General features: G+C 43.3%; 1 protein-coding gene across 1 annotated transcript in view; it reads right to left on the bottom strand.

Annotated features, from left to right (window-relative positions):
• The window catches only part of OBSCN (obscurin, cytoskeletal calmodulin and titin-interacting RhoGEF), a 153205-nt gene that overhangs the window by 114202 nt on the left and 23207 nt on the right, over positions 1 to 15796 (bottom strand). Inside the window, 12 exon segments of the mRNA XM_042817438.1 lie at positions 315 to 419; positions 1022 to 1183; positions 3213 to 3366; positions 4061 to 4173; positions 4491 to 4757; positions 8745 to 9008; positions 9225 to 9494; positions 9953 to 10219; positions 11186 to 11461; positions 12234 to 12509; positions 14289 to 14564; positions 15768 to 15796. The exon segment at positions 15768 to 15796 is cut by the window's right edge and continues 5 nt beyond it. Coding sequence (XP_042673372.1) covers positions 315 to 419; positions 1022 to 1183; positions 3213 to 3366; positions 4061 to 4173; positions 4491 to 4757; positions 8745 to 9008; positions 9225 to 9494; positions 9953 to 10219; positions 11186 to 11461; positions 12234 to 12509; positions 14289 to 14564; positions 15768 to 15796 — 2459 coding nt within the window.

Below are 15796 nucleotides of genomic sequence, written 5' to 3'. Positions count from 1 at the left end.
CATATAAAAACAGACCTGTGCTCTTTTCAAACAACAAGAGAAAATGAAGAATGAAATGTTTGTTATCCCTCAACGTTCAAACACAGATCAACTCAAAAGGTAGAAAATCAACCTGAGAAAATAAACTGTTTTACTTTGCAAAAGTAAATCTCAAACGACAAGATGTATATTTCACAGGCAGAAAGGTAGGTAGGAGTTTTTATTTCTGCAAAAGGTCCAGGTGTTGTTTAACTTCCTTGGCATTAAAGCAAAGGATGCTAGCTGGTTTAAAACATGAGATAATCAAGCAAAGTCATCATCAGAAGCATAATTACCTTTGACTGTAAGATGGGCACGAGATTCTGCCTTTTCTGCTACAAATTTGATTTCTGCTGCATCTTTGACTTGGACACGTGTGTAAGTCAGCGAGTAGGTCTTTCCTGAAGCAGAGAACACAGAGTCACTAAGGGTGAAAAACACCACTAAGATCATCTAGTCCAACTGTCAACCCGCCCCACCAAACTGTGCTGGAGAGCAGACACACAACCACACATTGCTTTCTTGAGCATTGCCAGGGCTGAGCATCATCCATCTGGTTTCACACCACCACTGCCTGTTGTCATCTCAGTGAAGCCACACATTTCCCTACATCCACATCCCCATCAAAGCGTAACCTAAACATGGCTTCTACAAGGACTGACCAAATGCGGCCGCCATCATCTGTAAAGCACTTGAGACAGAAGGATCCCACTCACTGCCAGACAAAAACTCCTTTCAGAGATGAACTGACTGCCCTGTTTACCCCCACTTTGGAAATAATTGCACTGATTTCCTACCTGCTCCTGGCAGCATGGGATGGTGGGATAGCATCACATTTCCCACACTAAAGTTCCCACCACATCACTTGTTCCAGCCTAACTGCAATCCCAAAACAAAAGGGAAACTCCCTTCTGAGCCTTCTTAAATTGATTTCAGATGTCCTTTCTGCTTGTTCTCCAACCCACTCCCCACTCAGGAAAAAGATCCCCCCCTTACACCCTACCTTCTTGACGCATTCTAATGTTGTCATCAGCCTTCAGCTTGTTGTCGTCTTTGTACCACTGGGTTTGAACCTCATCGTGTGAAATCTCACAGACAAAAGATGCACTCTCATATTCATTCACTTCCACATCTTCCAGTGGTTTAACAATCTTGATATCTCGAGCTGTGAAACAGTAGAGATATATTTGTCAGGGTGTCTCCAGAACTGAGTGCACCATCTTTACCTTACAAATATTTGCATGGAAAATAAATGGCATTACATTTTATTCTAAACCACAATCCATTCACAAGTCTTTTCTCTCTTCAACACAGTACATACATTATCACCCTTGAACTTAAAGACAGACTTAATAGCTACAATGGAGCATATTGCAAGTGGTTTTCATGGAAGCCAGAATCTCATCTTTTCTAAAACATGTCCAGTCACATTAAGGATAGAAAAAACATAAAATAGAATGGCTTAGGTTGGAAAGAACCATCATCTAGTTCCAATCTCCCTGGTACAGGCAGGGACGCATCCCTCCAGACCGACTCTTCTTAGGGTCAAGGCTGCTCTCAAGCCATTCTCCTCCTGGCCTGTACCTATGCTTGGGATTGCCACAACCCAGGTGCAGGACCTTGCACTTGGCCATGTTGAACTTCATGAGGTTGCCATGGGTCCACATCTCCAGCTTGCCCAGGTCCCTCTGGGTAGCATTCCTTCCATCTAGCATGTCAACAGCACCACTCAGTGTGGCATCATCTGCAAACTTGTTGAGGGTGCCCTTGATCCCACTGTCCATGTCACCTACAAAGATGTTAAATGACACTGCTCCCAACACCAGTCTCCACCTGACATTGGGCAATTAACTGCAGCTCTCCGAGCGTGACCATCCAGCCAATTCCTTATCATGCAACCTTATCCTTATCCATCAAATCTTTCTCCAATTTGGTGACCAGGATGTCATGCAATGCTTTGCAAGTCCAGGTAGATAACATCAGTTGCTCTTCCATTATCCACTCATGCTGTTACTCCACCATGAAAGGCCACCAAGTTTGTCAGGTATGACTTGACCTTGGTGAAGCTACATTGGTTACCACCAATCACCTCATCTTTATTTTCCAAACTATGCCAGACAGAACTCTCTTCTGTCACTATAAACCTTTTTTCATTCATATGCTTCTCTGCATGCTCCCAGTCTTTCCTTAACTCACGTGCCCAGAACATATGGAATCTCAGGCACAAGTCTTACCTAAAGGGTACCTTTGCTTCAAAATCTCTTGAACATGACACAATCCCTTTTAACTCTCCAGGTCTGCACTCATTTACGTCAGAACTGGACCATATTTCTGTGCTACTGCTTCCCTTTCCTCCTGAAGGGCCTGGATACAACTCGGATTAACCTCAGGAGCAAAGTTCCTGCATAAGCCAGCCAGCACCAAAACAGCAGCCCAACCTGGCTGCAGAGTGAGAGAAAATGAGAGTTCACCAAAGTAATGGAACAGGACAGATGTTCATGAAGAGACTGCTAACACTGAACCTAAGTGGCCACATGAGGACAGCATCTAGTAAGAAATCAGAAAAAAGGATCCTTTCAGATGTTCCTTTGGAAGATGGCATCTAGCAGGGCATAGCAGACCTGCATGCTCAGTAACCAGTCTGATGCTTCAGAGCCTGGTGATGAATTACAACTGGGGTTTAACCAGTGCAATACATGGAGGGAAAAATCTTTCTTGAGCATAAAGAAGAGAGGCAGTCAGCTATCATGGCATTCTCTTTAGCATTTACTGCACTGGTTAAAAGTATGGCAGCTCTTTAAATTGTACCCAGGGACTGTCCAAGTTTGTATTCGAGTACATATGCAAATCCTTCTTTGGCACTGGCAGAAGCTGAACCAAACCATGGGCATACCAGACACTGAATCCCTGATCTATGCCAGTCTGTCCAGCATTTGCTCATTTGCTGATCTGGAAATACTGTTTAAATTCCAGAAAATATAAATCACTTCTAGTAGATGGAAAATCAATTAGAGCTTCATCCAAAAATATTCTTCTAAGGATAGAACAAGCACACAACATTTCTGCCCAGTATTCTCACTAAAAAGAGAAAGGCATCCGAAAATCCAAGAAATGCCCAAACTGCCCATAAAGCATTTCTTGCTGTGGAGCAAAATACCTCAATAGGATGTATCTACTCTTTCAGTTAAACATACCATGAACCTTTAGTGTAGCTGATGTCTTGTCTTCAGCTGCTTGGCACGTGTAGGTTCCCTGGTCTTCATATTCACACTTGTGGATAACGAGACTTCTCTTATTTCCCTGGGAAGTAATGCCCACTTTTTTACTTTGCTGGAGCTCCTTCCCATCCTAGAAGGGAAAATGCCAAGTCAGATCTCCAGTCCTTTCACCTCTGCACTGACCAAAAGGAGTCTTCAGCTCTGTGCTTAATACACCTGCCTCCCAAGACTTAATGGAACTGTGCTTACTGGAGCATACGCACACAGTGCACAGTGTGGGGAGGGCTGTAGAACATATGTAAATTCTGGCTGACCTGTGACAGCTTAAAGCACTGCAGAGGATTGGCAACAAGCCCATTTGTACATTATCTTGAAGAAATGACATTATACCCAAGTCAGGGAAGAATCAGCACAGCCCCACCAAGGTACGCAAAGTGCCTGAGCAAATTCTCAGACTGTCAGGTGCAAAGAAAACTGAGGTTTTACCTTAAAACTCAGTTCACAACGGAGCTATAAATTCTGAGTGAGAATTTCTGTGTGAGAGCTGAAGCTCAAGACTGTACTCCTACCAACAACATTTTGTGCAGCAAGACTTCAGGAGTTCACAATAAGCTCGAGACAAATTTCAATTTCAAGCTGATAAATGAACTCAGGATACAACAACAAAGAGTGCTGATTTTGGGCAAGTAAAAGAGCATAAAGGAAAGAGAGCTATTCCAAAGCTATAAAGCAAAAGCTCAGACTTGCATCCCTTGGAAGTGAAATTAAAGGCTCTCATTCATTTCCAGAGAAGCCAGAAATGAAAATGTCATTGCGTGCCATACCTTGAACCACTTGACATCCACATTGGGCCTGGACAGCTCACACTCAAATGCAACCTTGTCCTTCTGAGTGACACTGATATCTGCCAACGGTTTGCTGATTTTCACAGGCAATTCTGAGAAGGAAAAAAAAAAGGATGTGCATTTAATTGGGAATGAGGTCTCCAGGAGCATCTGGCATGAGGAATAATAAAAGGCAGGGCCTACTTTCCATGCTTAATATAACTTGTAATTAATAACAAAAACCTACTGTTTTGAGCACGTTATCATTACTCGTGCTAGGGACAATGATGTTACAACAATCTTCTTGATACTTGAGGGATATTCTGTTGGCTCAGTGCACAATGTTCTCTGCAGTTGCAAAGAAAGCTGGTTGTGCTCTTAAAGTACTCTGGAACAGGAGCAGATAACCAAATCCCAAAGCAAGCAGTACCTCTCACAGTGAGCCTCCCCGATGAATGAATGCCCTCTGCTTTAAAGGAGATGAGTCCTGCATCTTCAAGAGTCACAGAAGAAAGTGTCAGTGAATGTTTCTTCCCCTGGACACCCATTGTGACATTTGGTGCAGGCTTCAGCCTCACGCCATCCTTCTGCCAAGTCCCTTCCACATCCTCGTGGGACACCTCCACAGAAAAGGTGACAGTGCCCTTCTCAGAGACTTCGAGGGGCTGCAGACCTTTCACCAGCTTGATCTGCCTCACTGAAAAACAACAGGGAGAGGTTGGAGATCTCACACCAGGAGCTGAGAAATAGAATCCTAGAATGAATCATAGAAAGGTTTGGGTTGGAAGGGACTTTAGGATCATCTAGTTCCAACCCGCCTGCTGCAGGCAGAAACACCTCCCTCTAGACCAGGTTGCTCAAAGCCCCATCCAGCCTGGCCTTGAATGCCTGAATAGCATCAGGACTTCCAAAAGAAATTCCTCCCCCAAATACAGTATCTGCAAATTAAACAACAACCTTTACAAAAAGGAAAACTTGTTCATAATCAGATCATGTGCGCTCTTCTTAAATGGATCCTTCCAGATGGAAAAAAACAGCCACAGGCAGAAGTTTCAAGTGGCCTCTAGATATTATCCCACATTGTATTGCACACAAGACCAAAAAAAAATTACTTTTGCAAAGTTGTTCTTCTTATAAGGCAATGACCATTTGGGGAATAGTAGAACTAGGTGAAGTTTAACTTCATATCAAGAGACTTGAAATTTTATTCTCATGTTCTTGGTATAATTTCTGCTATGATTATTTGGCCTAATTATGCTTTTCCCCAATGAAAGCCTAGAAGTGTATCACAAGAAGGACCAGTTTACCCATGACTTTTTTATTTGTCTTACTCAAACGTCTCATTCTGACCATAACTGGCAATAAAATATTCATCCAGAATACAGGTTTGAGCAGCTCAGTTGCTTCTAGGATCTCCTGGAATCTTAAGCTTGGAACACACGCTTGTCTTTTGACTAAGTGCCTTTTACAGTGGAGTAAAGCAATAGGTTTTCACATAGCTATTCCTCATTGACTTTGCTCTGAAAGCGTTCTCAAACCATCAATCAGTCCAAGGAGAAGGGAGAGAGATGGGAGCGATGTGAGCATTCAAAGAACATCTGCTGATGAGTTCCAATATAGCCAAAGAATATATTCAAATATTTACTTAAGTGACAAGAAATATGGAGCATAACTCCAGTCTTCTGCTGTTAAACTCTTGCTTCTACCAAAAAGCAGGATAAGAGCTCAATGCTGTTTTAGATGGAGGACTCGTAACTAAAATAACTACAGCAGAATGAGACTTTTGCACACTGCCCCTTTCCTGTGCATCCCATAATTACAGATTGTATGATCACAGTAATTCTCTACTACAATTAGCTAAATTCCAGTTTGGACCATGCTTCACCTTGGATCACTTAAAGCTTCAGCCACTTGATGAAACTCAGTTCATCTATAGAGAAGCTATTTTCTACAGTGACAATAAGCTGTGATTGCAGCTGGATATCTGGAGAGCACAAGTCCTGTAGTTATCTTGTACCAACATCCTCTCCTTCCATCAGAACAGGAAGTTTTTAATCCAGACTCATGCAAGCTTGCATAACACACCTTGTGCAAAACTGTGAAAACACCGTTGGCAGCTATCAGGACAGCCAATTGCTTCCTGCATAGACACTGCTCTATCAGTTTTGCTTTTTTTGCTTGGCTGTAACAACAGCCAGTGTCTAAAAACTCACACAGCTGAAGCAACCATGCTGATATATCGAAGGCATTGGAGGTGCTTAAAGTCATGGGGATGTGGCACAGAGGGACATGGTCAGTAGGCACGGTGGGGTGGGCCGGGGTTGGACCTGGGGATCTCAGTGATCTTCTCCAACCTGAATGATTTGATGATCTTGCTGGAAGGAAACTGACACAATCAGAGTTTGAAAAAAAATGCCTCGGGGTGCAACTTGCAAGAGGGAATGAAGCAGCAAACTGCCCAACGCTGAGCTGTGCTCTTCCAACATGAGGTATCAATGAACTGCTGTATTTCCCTTTCTTATGTGGAGCCATTCATCCAATCTCACTGAAACAGTAAGCCTGAACCTAAACATAAATCAGCATCGTAGTCACCTGTGCTTCCTTAAATATCCAGAAAGACACTCTAGAGGGTAATTCAGTGCCTCTACAAATTGAAGCAGTCTCTGGAGGTCTTGGTATTTTTCAATCTGTGTTGGCTACAGAAGGATCTGAAGTGACGCACATGGCCCAAAGATCAGCACTGACAATCAGCTGCAGGTTAATATCTGCGGGTTGTTTTGTTTGTTTGCTTGCTTGTTTTATTTCCTACAGCCATCCAGTTTGGAGAAAAGATGAGCAACTGCCAATAGCAGTGATAACTGCACATTTTGAGACACAGAAGCAGAGTTTTGTGCCAACTGTCAGCCCAGAATATGTTAGTGATGAAGCTGTCCTAACAGTGCATGCCAGTAATTTGACAAACCCTGCTCTGTTTGAGACAGTTTGTCATCAATTTTTGATATTTTTGATCCCCAGTTTGCTCTTAGGCAAACAAACAATAAACAAACCAAAAACCAACCCAGTCCTCATCTCACCCTTTCCAGCTGCTGCCTCACAGAAATGGCAAAATAAAAATTCTTTTGTACTAGAAGAGAGATTTGCAGTGGAGTAACTTAAGTCAGAACAGGAGATTGAAGGTGTTGGGAAAGACACCCAGGCTTAACTACAGGCCGTGCATGCAGAATCACAAGACAAAGGCCAAAATCAGAGAAATTAGAGCTTTGTGAGAATTAATGGGGTTGTTGTCAGCGATTTCCTCATGCCCAACCTATTTGCAAATGTAAACCCTTCCAGTGAAAAAAAAGAAAAGCTACATATAGGTGGGGAGAATTGTTGGTGAAATTATTTGTGATGTTTTCCCTAATAATAGGCCCAAAATCCTGGAGCAAGAGTTAAACTTAAGCATTCACTCTATGTAAGTAATCTCATGGAAGGAAACTGCAAAGCTAATCCACAGCTAAGACAGTCTAGAGATGAATTGCAGAAGCTTGTTTACTTTGCAGAAGTCTGAGCTTTAACCTGCTCTAACATCTGTGCACTGCTGAGATTCTACTACACAAAGTCTGAAGCAATGCAACAAACCAACCTGTCCATCTTGTACGAAAGAACACACTCACACCACCAGAACACAAAATTCTATGGCTGAAAATACCTACAAAAATCATCCAGCCCTTCCCATTGCTCCAGGACATGTTCAGCTCTCTGTGTCCCAGACAGATATTTCACTGACCTTTTCTGAAACCCGTGGTGGAGGCTTCAAAGCCCCTCCAAATGGCTTATTCAATCATCCAACCATTAAAAAGCTTTTTTGTTGTATAACTTGTATCTTTCTGATTGCAATTGAATTCCATTATTTCTGCATGGAGAACAGATTGTTTGATTTTCCACTTTCTAAGAGCCTTTTATGTACCATAAGCCTGCTATCAAGTCTTTCAGTACCTATTATTTATGACCTACACAGCAGCAATTGGTGGCAGGGGCTTTGTAGACAAAATTAGATAGACCTTAAGTGCTTAAATTCTGTCCTTGTCTATTCTGTAGTAATCATGGCAAAAGGATGCAGGAAATAGGACAGAAGTACAGGGCTACACCTGAGGCACCATTAGCTTACTTGAAAGGAAAGCATCCATAGATAGATTGGCTCCTGTGTTTTTATTTTGATTTTTTAACTCTGACTGAACATAAAGAGATTCTCTGAAAGATGTGCTTTGTAGAGAAGAATGGATGAGTAAGCAGGGAGTAGGTTGCTGATAGCTATACAAATGAAAAAAGCAGACTGCACCAGAGTGAGAAATACCAGAATCATAGAATGGCCTGGGTTGAAAAGGAGCACAATGCTCATCCACTTCCAACCCCCTGCTATGTGCAGGGTCAGAAACCACCAAACCAGGCTGCCCAGAGCCACGTCCAGCCTGCAGGGATGGGACAGAAGAAAGAGAAGAATCAGCTAAAAGATTATGGTCAATGAGAAGCCTTCTCTTCCACCTTATCTCAGGAATTTATCTGATGGCCAAGCCCACAGCTGTGACCCCATGTCCCCATGGCAACAAGGGGTGGCAGTGGCCACTGTGATAATGGAGAAGACCTGAATCCAAGTTCAAATCGGATCCAGTGTATTTACAGACCTTGCAATCATTCAACTTACTTTCCACATTGATCTTGGCTTGGGTCTTGTCATCAGGACTCTCACAGCAGTAAAAGCCCCTGTCTGCAAAGGAGATGTCCTTAACTATCAAGATATGCTTTGTTCCCTCAGCTTTGATCTGTATTTTTTCACTTGGCTTCAATACAATGCTGTTCCTCATCCACTTGACTTCTCCAGGCTTGGTCAGCTCTACCTCCAGGGTCACTGTGTCTCTCTCTTCAACAGTTTTAGGCTCCAGTTTCTTCTTGAATGAGACTGAGGCCTCTGGTAAATGAGAAGAAATAATAGTAGCAATGTAAAGAATCCACAAAACACTTTTTTAGAAAGAATTTACATGGTAGCTCCAGTCCCAGTGCACTCTGGGGAACCCTACTTAAGGAAATAAAATTCCATACCGTTACCATAATCAGAGGAAAGACTACATAAAACCCACAAACAGCACCAGTGACAACCTGTCAGCAGGGCATTACTGCCCCTTACCCCGGACTCTGAGGTTGGCTGTGCTTTCTACGCCCTCAGCATTGGCAGAGATTTCAGCTGCATCTTCCAGTGTCAGATCAGTGATGGTGAGGCTGTGGTTGGTGTCCTCCTGTGAGATCACATATTTCTTGCTGGCTTCAATCTTGACACCATTCCTGAACCAGGTGACCACAGCATCACTGGGAGTAACAGTGCACTTGAAGACAGCCTCTTTTCCTTCTTCAGAAGCCACGTTGTTGAGACTCGTAACAAATTTCACCACTCTGGGAGCTGATGGAGAAGAAGAAACCACTTAGGAGCACATCTTTGAGATGCAGTATGACCCAACGGGGGCAGTGATTTTATTGGAAGCATCAAGTTTTATAACTCGCAGTAAAAGACCACCATAACGCCCCAGCACATCTGCTGTCTGTAGGCTGCATCTATAAAGATGCAAGACAAAAAAAAAAGAGAGAGGAAAAGAAGGGGAAAAAAATCCCATCCTACATTTAGGATGCTTAACTCCAGCCTCCATGTGGCACGAAGGTTGATTTGCCCACCTACATGAGCTGTGCTCTTCACAAATAGATGTTCCACAGCTATTTAGAGAGGAAGCGAAGTTCCCTACTCGGTTGTCAACACAGGGAGCAGCATAAACACATGAATAAAGTCAGCTCTGCAGGGTTGTAACCTGATGAGGGAAGCCAAGAATCCTTCCCCACTGCCACCCCTCGTTTGCAGTGACATACCTTTGGGGGTGATGGTAATGCTGCTCTTGTCATCTCTGGACTCACAGAAGTACTCTCCCTCATCCTCAGCCCGGATCCCTGTTATTGTCAGGGTTCGTTTGACCCCTTCCTCGTGAATCTGGAAACGTTTGCTGGGTTTGATCTCAACTGCATTCCTGCGCCACACCACCTTGCCTTTGGCATGGCTCACTTCACAGCTCAAAGTGACACTGCCTCCAATCTCAGCCTTAACGGCTTCGAGCTGCTTGGTGATCTTCACTGGGATTTCTAAGATGGAGAGGAAAGAAAAGAACTGTGAGAAAGTGGAAGCTCTGAAATGTGTTTTACAGAACCTATTAGAGCCAAATTTAAAAGGGAAAAAACAACACAAGAAAGACAAAACAAACAAAAAGGCCACAGACAGACTTGGGGATCGGGGTAGGCTGAAATAAACCCAAAATATGGAAATCTGGAGAGATTTTATCGACATGGAATTATATGACCTTTATCATTCTGCAAACACAAGAACAGTGCCTTAAAAGAGGCTTGAAGTTTACCTTCCTGTGTTTCTAATCTTCTACCTGATGAGATGCATGGTGGTTTTTTGTTGCTATTGTCGGTTGGTTGGGACTGTCCCTTGTTGCTGCTTTAATTGCTTTTTGTTTGTTTGTTTTAAATCAGAGTCTAATTTGCCTGAATGTAATTAAAAATCTGCTGCTAGAACCCCAGCAGCCACATTTGTACCGCATGTAACTGCAGACACAGCCAATGGGATGTGACACATTCAACCTGCTGGGTGGATCACTCCCGTGCACTCACAGCTGAATGGAGCTGGTGGGGTGCACCCCAGCTGCAGATTTCTCCAGCATCTGAAGGGACATAAATCCCATTCTACATCCTCCTCCTCAGATTTGTCATGCTTAGCAGAGTCAGGAAGAGCTGAGGCTCTGCCCATGTCCTACCAAGTGCTTTACGAGGAGATAGAAATTACGTGATGACAGTGGGAAACAAATAGCAGGAAAAGAGCCCACCATAGCTCTTGAGATCTCAAGCAGCCAGCAGAGGACAAACTTGGATCTCTGGGGGCAAGAAGGACTTTTCTGGTCTATGCTGGGGATGCCACAGCAACTTCAAAGGCAATTAAAGTATAAAGGTTGGAACAGCTTTTAAGAGAGATCAATCTTCTTCACTTTATCCTCCCATAATAAAAGAGCAGCTGTTAGGAAGGGACACAATTTGCAGGCTGCTGCTCACCTTTCACTTCTACTTTGAATTCCTGCTTGTCATTCTTTGTTTGGCAAGCATACACAGCAGTGTCTGTGCTCTCTGCCAGGTTCACTGTCAGGGTCCTGGATGCCCCATCACTCTTGATCTCATACTTCTTGCTCGCCTTGATTTCTCTTCCATCTTTGTACCACTTCACTACAGCTGTTTCTGGTGTTACTGAAGTGGTCAGAGTGATGCTTTCATGTTCTTGTACAACGAGAGGTTCCTTCTGGACAAATTCCTTTCCAAATTTAGCCTCTGGTTCTGGGAAAGATATTGAAAGAGGAAAACTAATAACTTCTCAAATCCTCAAAGACAGCAGTTTTCAGTTTCCACAACTCACAATTGCATACCAGCTCCCTAATCTGTTAGAACATAGGAATATGGCTAATACAATCTTTTGCTGAGTGGGAAGAAAGAAAATGCTCCATCAGGAAATCCAGAGCTTCTGCTTAGAAGAGAAGCAAAGGAATGGAAATTGAAGTATGCATTTTATTTGCTACCCGTGAAAATGTGTTTCTTAAAAGTAAAATTACCTGTGTAATTCTTCTGCCATTTCCAGAATTCTAAAACTAATCAAGAAGTATTAATATGCTGAGTATGGCCTATTTTCTATTCATTTTACTCCCTTTCTCTTGGCCTCTTCATCTCAAACAATGCTTTGCCACAGAACTGGGCAGCTCTGGAACACACAGCAGCAGAGGGAATTGTCTTAATCACCTTCCTCCCTATCTCTCTCTCTGCTCTTCAGAACTTCCCATGCCTACTTTCAGCTGCTGGTCACTGAAACAGATCAGGTGATGAGGTGTGCAAAGATAAGCAAAATCTGTATAGCATTTCCTTAGTCAAAAATATTCCACGACCAGATTTTCACCTTGCTACCTCTACATCAAAAAGGAGAATCTAATTTGTGCTGCAGTTCATTGACGTTGTTTCAGGGGGAACCACAGCTGCACCATGCCCACAGGGTAGAAGATAGCCAGTCTACCCCTAAGCCACAGCATTGCTGCTTAGTGCTCACAAAGTGAACACTCACCAGTTGCTTCCAGCTTGAAGGTCAGCTTCTGGCCAGCAGCCTCACAGACGTATTCTCCAGCATCTTTCTTCTCCACCTGCTCCACAACCAGACGCCGGGTTTTGCCCACAGTTTCCATTTTGAACTTTCTAGAGGAGGCAAGCAGTCTTCCATCCTTGTACCATTTTACTTCGGTTGTATCCTGTGCTACCTCACAGCTGAGGGCGGCACTTTCTGCCAGGGCAGCACTCACCTCCTTCTGCACCTTCTCCTGGTTTATAAACACAGGTTTTGGCTCTGAGTGCAGCAAAGAAAGAAAGTATTGGCTGAGGGACTGAAATGAGACCACTTTGCAGGTTTGTCTGTAGAGGCTGGAAAACTTTTAGGTTACCGCTTATGCCCACACTGATTGCCTTCACTAGAGAATATCAACTCTTCTGTTTAAGCAAACTGTAATGCCAAATCTAGGCAAGAAAGAACCTAGGAACTGAAAAGGAACCAAGAGGATCCTTCACACCAGTCTCATGGTTGCAAACATATTTAACCCAAACATTCCCAAAGAACATCTGTCTTGCAGGCAACCAAAAGCCCCTGAGTTCCTTTTACTAAAGACCCACAGTGAAACATCAATGACACATAAACATGTGACAGCAAAGCCACTGGCTTCGTGGCTCACTTTTCATGACCCAGAACAGTATTCCTGGCTTCTTGAACACACTCCTCATGGCCTCTTTCATTGCCACAGCTGTGACTGTCAAAGGCACAAAGAAAATATGCTCTCCCTACAGCACTCAGGTAGCTCAGCACAGTGGCTGGCAAAGTACACAAGTATGTTTGCAACTCCATGGTTCCCTTTGACATCACAAGCTTAAACTAGGTTGGGGACCCAGCAGACCTGGTCTGAAGAACCCTTTGCTGGGAACCTTTCCTGACCAAAGGCCATTAAGCACCCAGCAAAATGTTAGGGCATCTTGAAGGCTGAGATCTCAACTACGTTATGTCACAAGTTGGAAAAGAAGCATTTGCAACCTATCACAGTGAGTGCTGATGCCAAAATGGCAAATGACAAAATATATTCTAGCCACAAAGCTTTCAGAAATGAAAGTGTGACATGAGAAGAATTTTGCAATGGCTCTCTCACAATTAAAATCTTATAACAAAAGAATGCATGAGAAAAAATACTTAGGTGTTTTCTGAAAAGATTCTTCTAAGGAATGTTTTCTTGTGGTAAGTAGATGCTTCACAGTAGAACAGAGAAGAAACCAAGCAAGCAAAATGTGAAATGAAGAAATGCTTCTCTGTTAATGATTAATCGCCTATTTGCTGCCATTCAGAGCTATTTTCATTTTAACACTGCTCTTGTGCTGGTTATTAGCAGAAATTTTAGCTCAGCTGCTTTCTGCTGGTCCAGCACTGTGCAGAAAGGCTTCACAGCAGGATCACTCTGGGCACACATCTCTCCACTGCCCTCCTTTAAATTCAGCTGAAAACGTTTCTGTTCCTCATCCTGATGGCTCCTAACTTACCCTTCTATTCTTTGCCTCACCAACCCAGTCCTTTGTTCTTTGTGTGCGATTTGCAGATATTTTACTTTGAGTTCTGGGAACACTCAGCTCCATCAGGTCTCTCACTGTGAGAGGCAGACTCACCATTCCAGATGCAGCCCCCAACATAAAGGCATAGCAAATGGGCTGCTAGGAGGAGCTCCTGCTGCCCCTGCCATGACAGGCTGCGCACAGAACATGCACTCCAGCCTCACCACGCATTCTTGTCTTGGTTAAGTGTTTCAATGAATAAGAATCACTGTTTGGGATCTCAGGCACAGGACGAACTTGAATAATATCTTGAATATTGCTTCTGTTGTACGTATATCAGCAATTATTATTCTACTGACTTAGAAACTGACAAAACAGGCCTTTGTGCCACAGTAAAACCAAATACTTCACTTGCTACAAATCCAGGCAGTCAGGGGAAAAAAAGCTCAGCACAGACAATTGCAACTGGAAAACTGCATAACAGCAACTACAGTTTTTGCTTTATTACCCTCTGCTGTGATACAGACAATACTTTTCTCACCTGTGACATGGATCTTGAAGGTCAGTTTCTGGCCAGCAGCCTCACAGCTGTACTCCCCTGCATCTTTCTTCTCCACCTGGCTCACCACCAGCCGGCGCAATTTGCCCTCAGACTCCACCCTGAACTTCTTGCTCGAGGTGAGCAGTTTCCCCTCCTTGTACCACTTCACCTCAGTCTTGTCCTGGGCCACCTCGCAGCTCAGCGTGGCATTTTCTGTTGGTGCAGCCTTCACCTCCTTCTGCACCTTCTCCTTGTTTGTAAATACAACTTCTGGCTCTGAGAAGAGAAAAAGATTCATGTCTGAGATATGAATTTGCCCACTGCCCTTCTAGCTTACAGGAACAATGGAAAACCATCTCTGACCTGGCAGAACACACCTAAATTTGCTGGAAGAACATGGAAACTGTGCCATGGAAGGTGATTTGCTTGGTTTTCATTTGCTTGTCTGTCTGCTGCAGTTCTGTTTCCTAAAGAAGCTTTTAGTAATATTTTTGTGACAAAGCAACTGTCTCTGTGCAGCAAGCTAGGATATCTTAAAGCCACTGTACTGCAGTCAAAGGAAGAAATAGTTTTGGTTGAAGCTGAGTGCAAATTGACTAATTCCTATGTCAGAAAATGTACCGTGCTGCATCAGAGACCCATATCATTCGTTTCTTTTGTTCCCAACAGCTGCCTCTGCTGTCAGCACTGGGTCGTTCTGCTCCTGCAAAGAGTGACAGACCAGGACTTCATGTTCAGAACTTTGTCACTATTTCTCATCCCACCCTGAGAAAAGCTTAGCTTATCTCACACTATTGCATCCAAATGGTGAAATACCCTCATCCTCCAGGAGGCACATTAGTCAGGTCCCTTGCAAGAGAATTAGGAGACAGAGAGTAGATCAGAAAATGAAATTGTTTTTCCTACTCTGGAGCCACAACAGGGCAACGAATCTTGGATGACTCTCCACACCACCTTCTTCCCCTTGCTGCCAACTACTGATGCCTCAGAAACATTAATCTACACGAAACCTTCCAGTTATATCTTCCCCACAGGATGATGAATAAAAAGGGATCAGACATTGGGCTGATACCCAAATGCTCACCACATTGCTCCTCTTCTAAAACACTTAGAGAATCAACTGCATTGCAGAGTTATCCAGTTGTAAAAGTGTGTGGGGATGTGGGGATCGAGAGGTACAACTAGAACCTTCCTGTGTAAGGATCTGTTCCCACAGCAAAGGGAAAATGTGGAAGTTTCTAAAGAATGGAGCTGCCTGTCCTAAGGACTTTCTAAAGCTTTCTAGAGGAGATATAAAGGGAAATATATATTCAAACTCTTTTCATCATTTTTCCATCAGACCTAAACCATACCAGTCATGATTTCCAAAAATATGACACCTACTAGGAAATATTCTTATACAAGAATAATCATTTTTCTAAATATTCTAGAAATTATTCTAGGAATAGAAAGAAAAGGGCAAAGAGTGTCCTCTCTCACCTGTGACATGGATCTTGAAGGTCAGTTTC

This window comes from Centrocercus urophasianus, unplaced genomic scaffold (genome assembly GCF_019232065.1).
Source record: "Centrocercus urophasianus isolate 14NV4802_14NV808 unplaced genomic scaffold, USGS_Curo_1.0 seq_16, whole genome shotgun sequence".
Lineage (NCBI taxonomy): Eukaryota > Metazoa > Chordata > Aves > Galliformes > Phasianidae > Centrocercus > Centrocercus urophasianus.
This window is presented reverse-complemented; position numbering and strand designations above follow the sequence as displayed.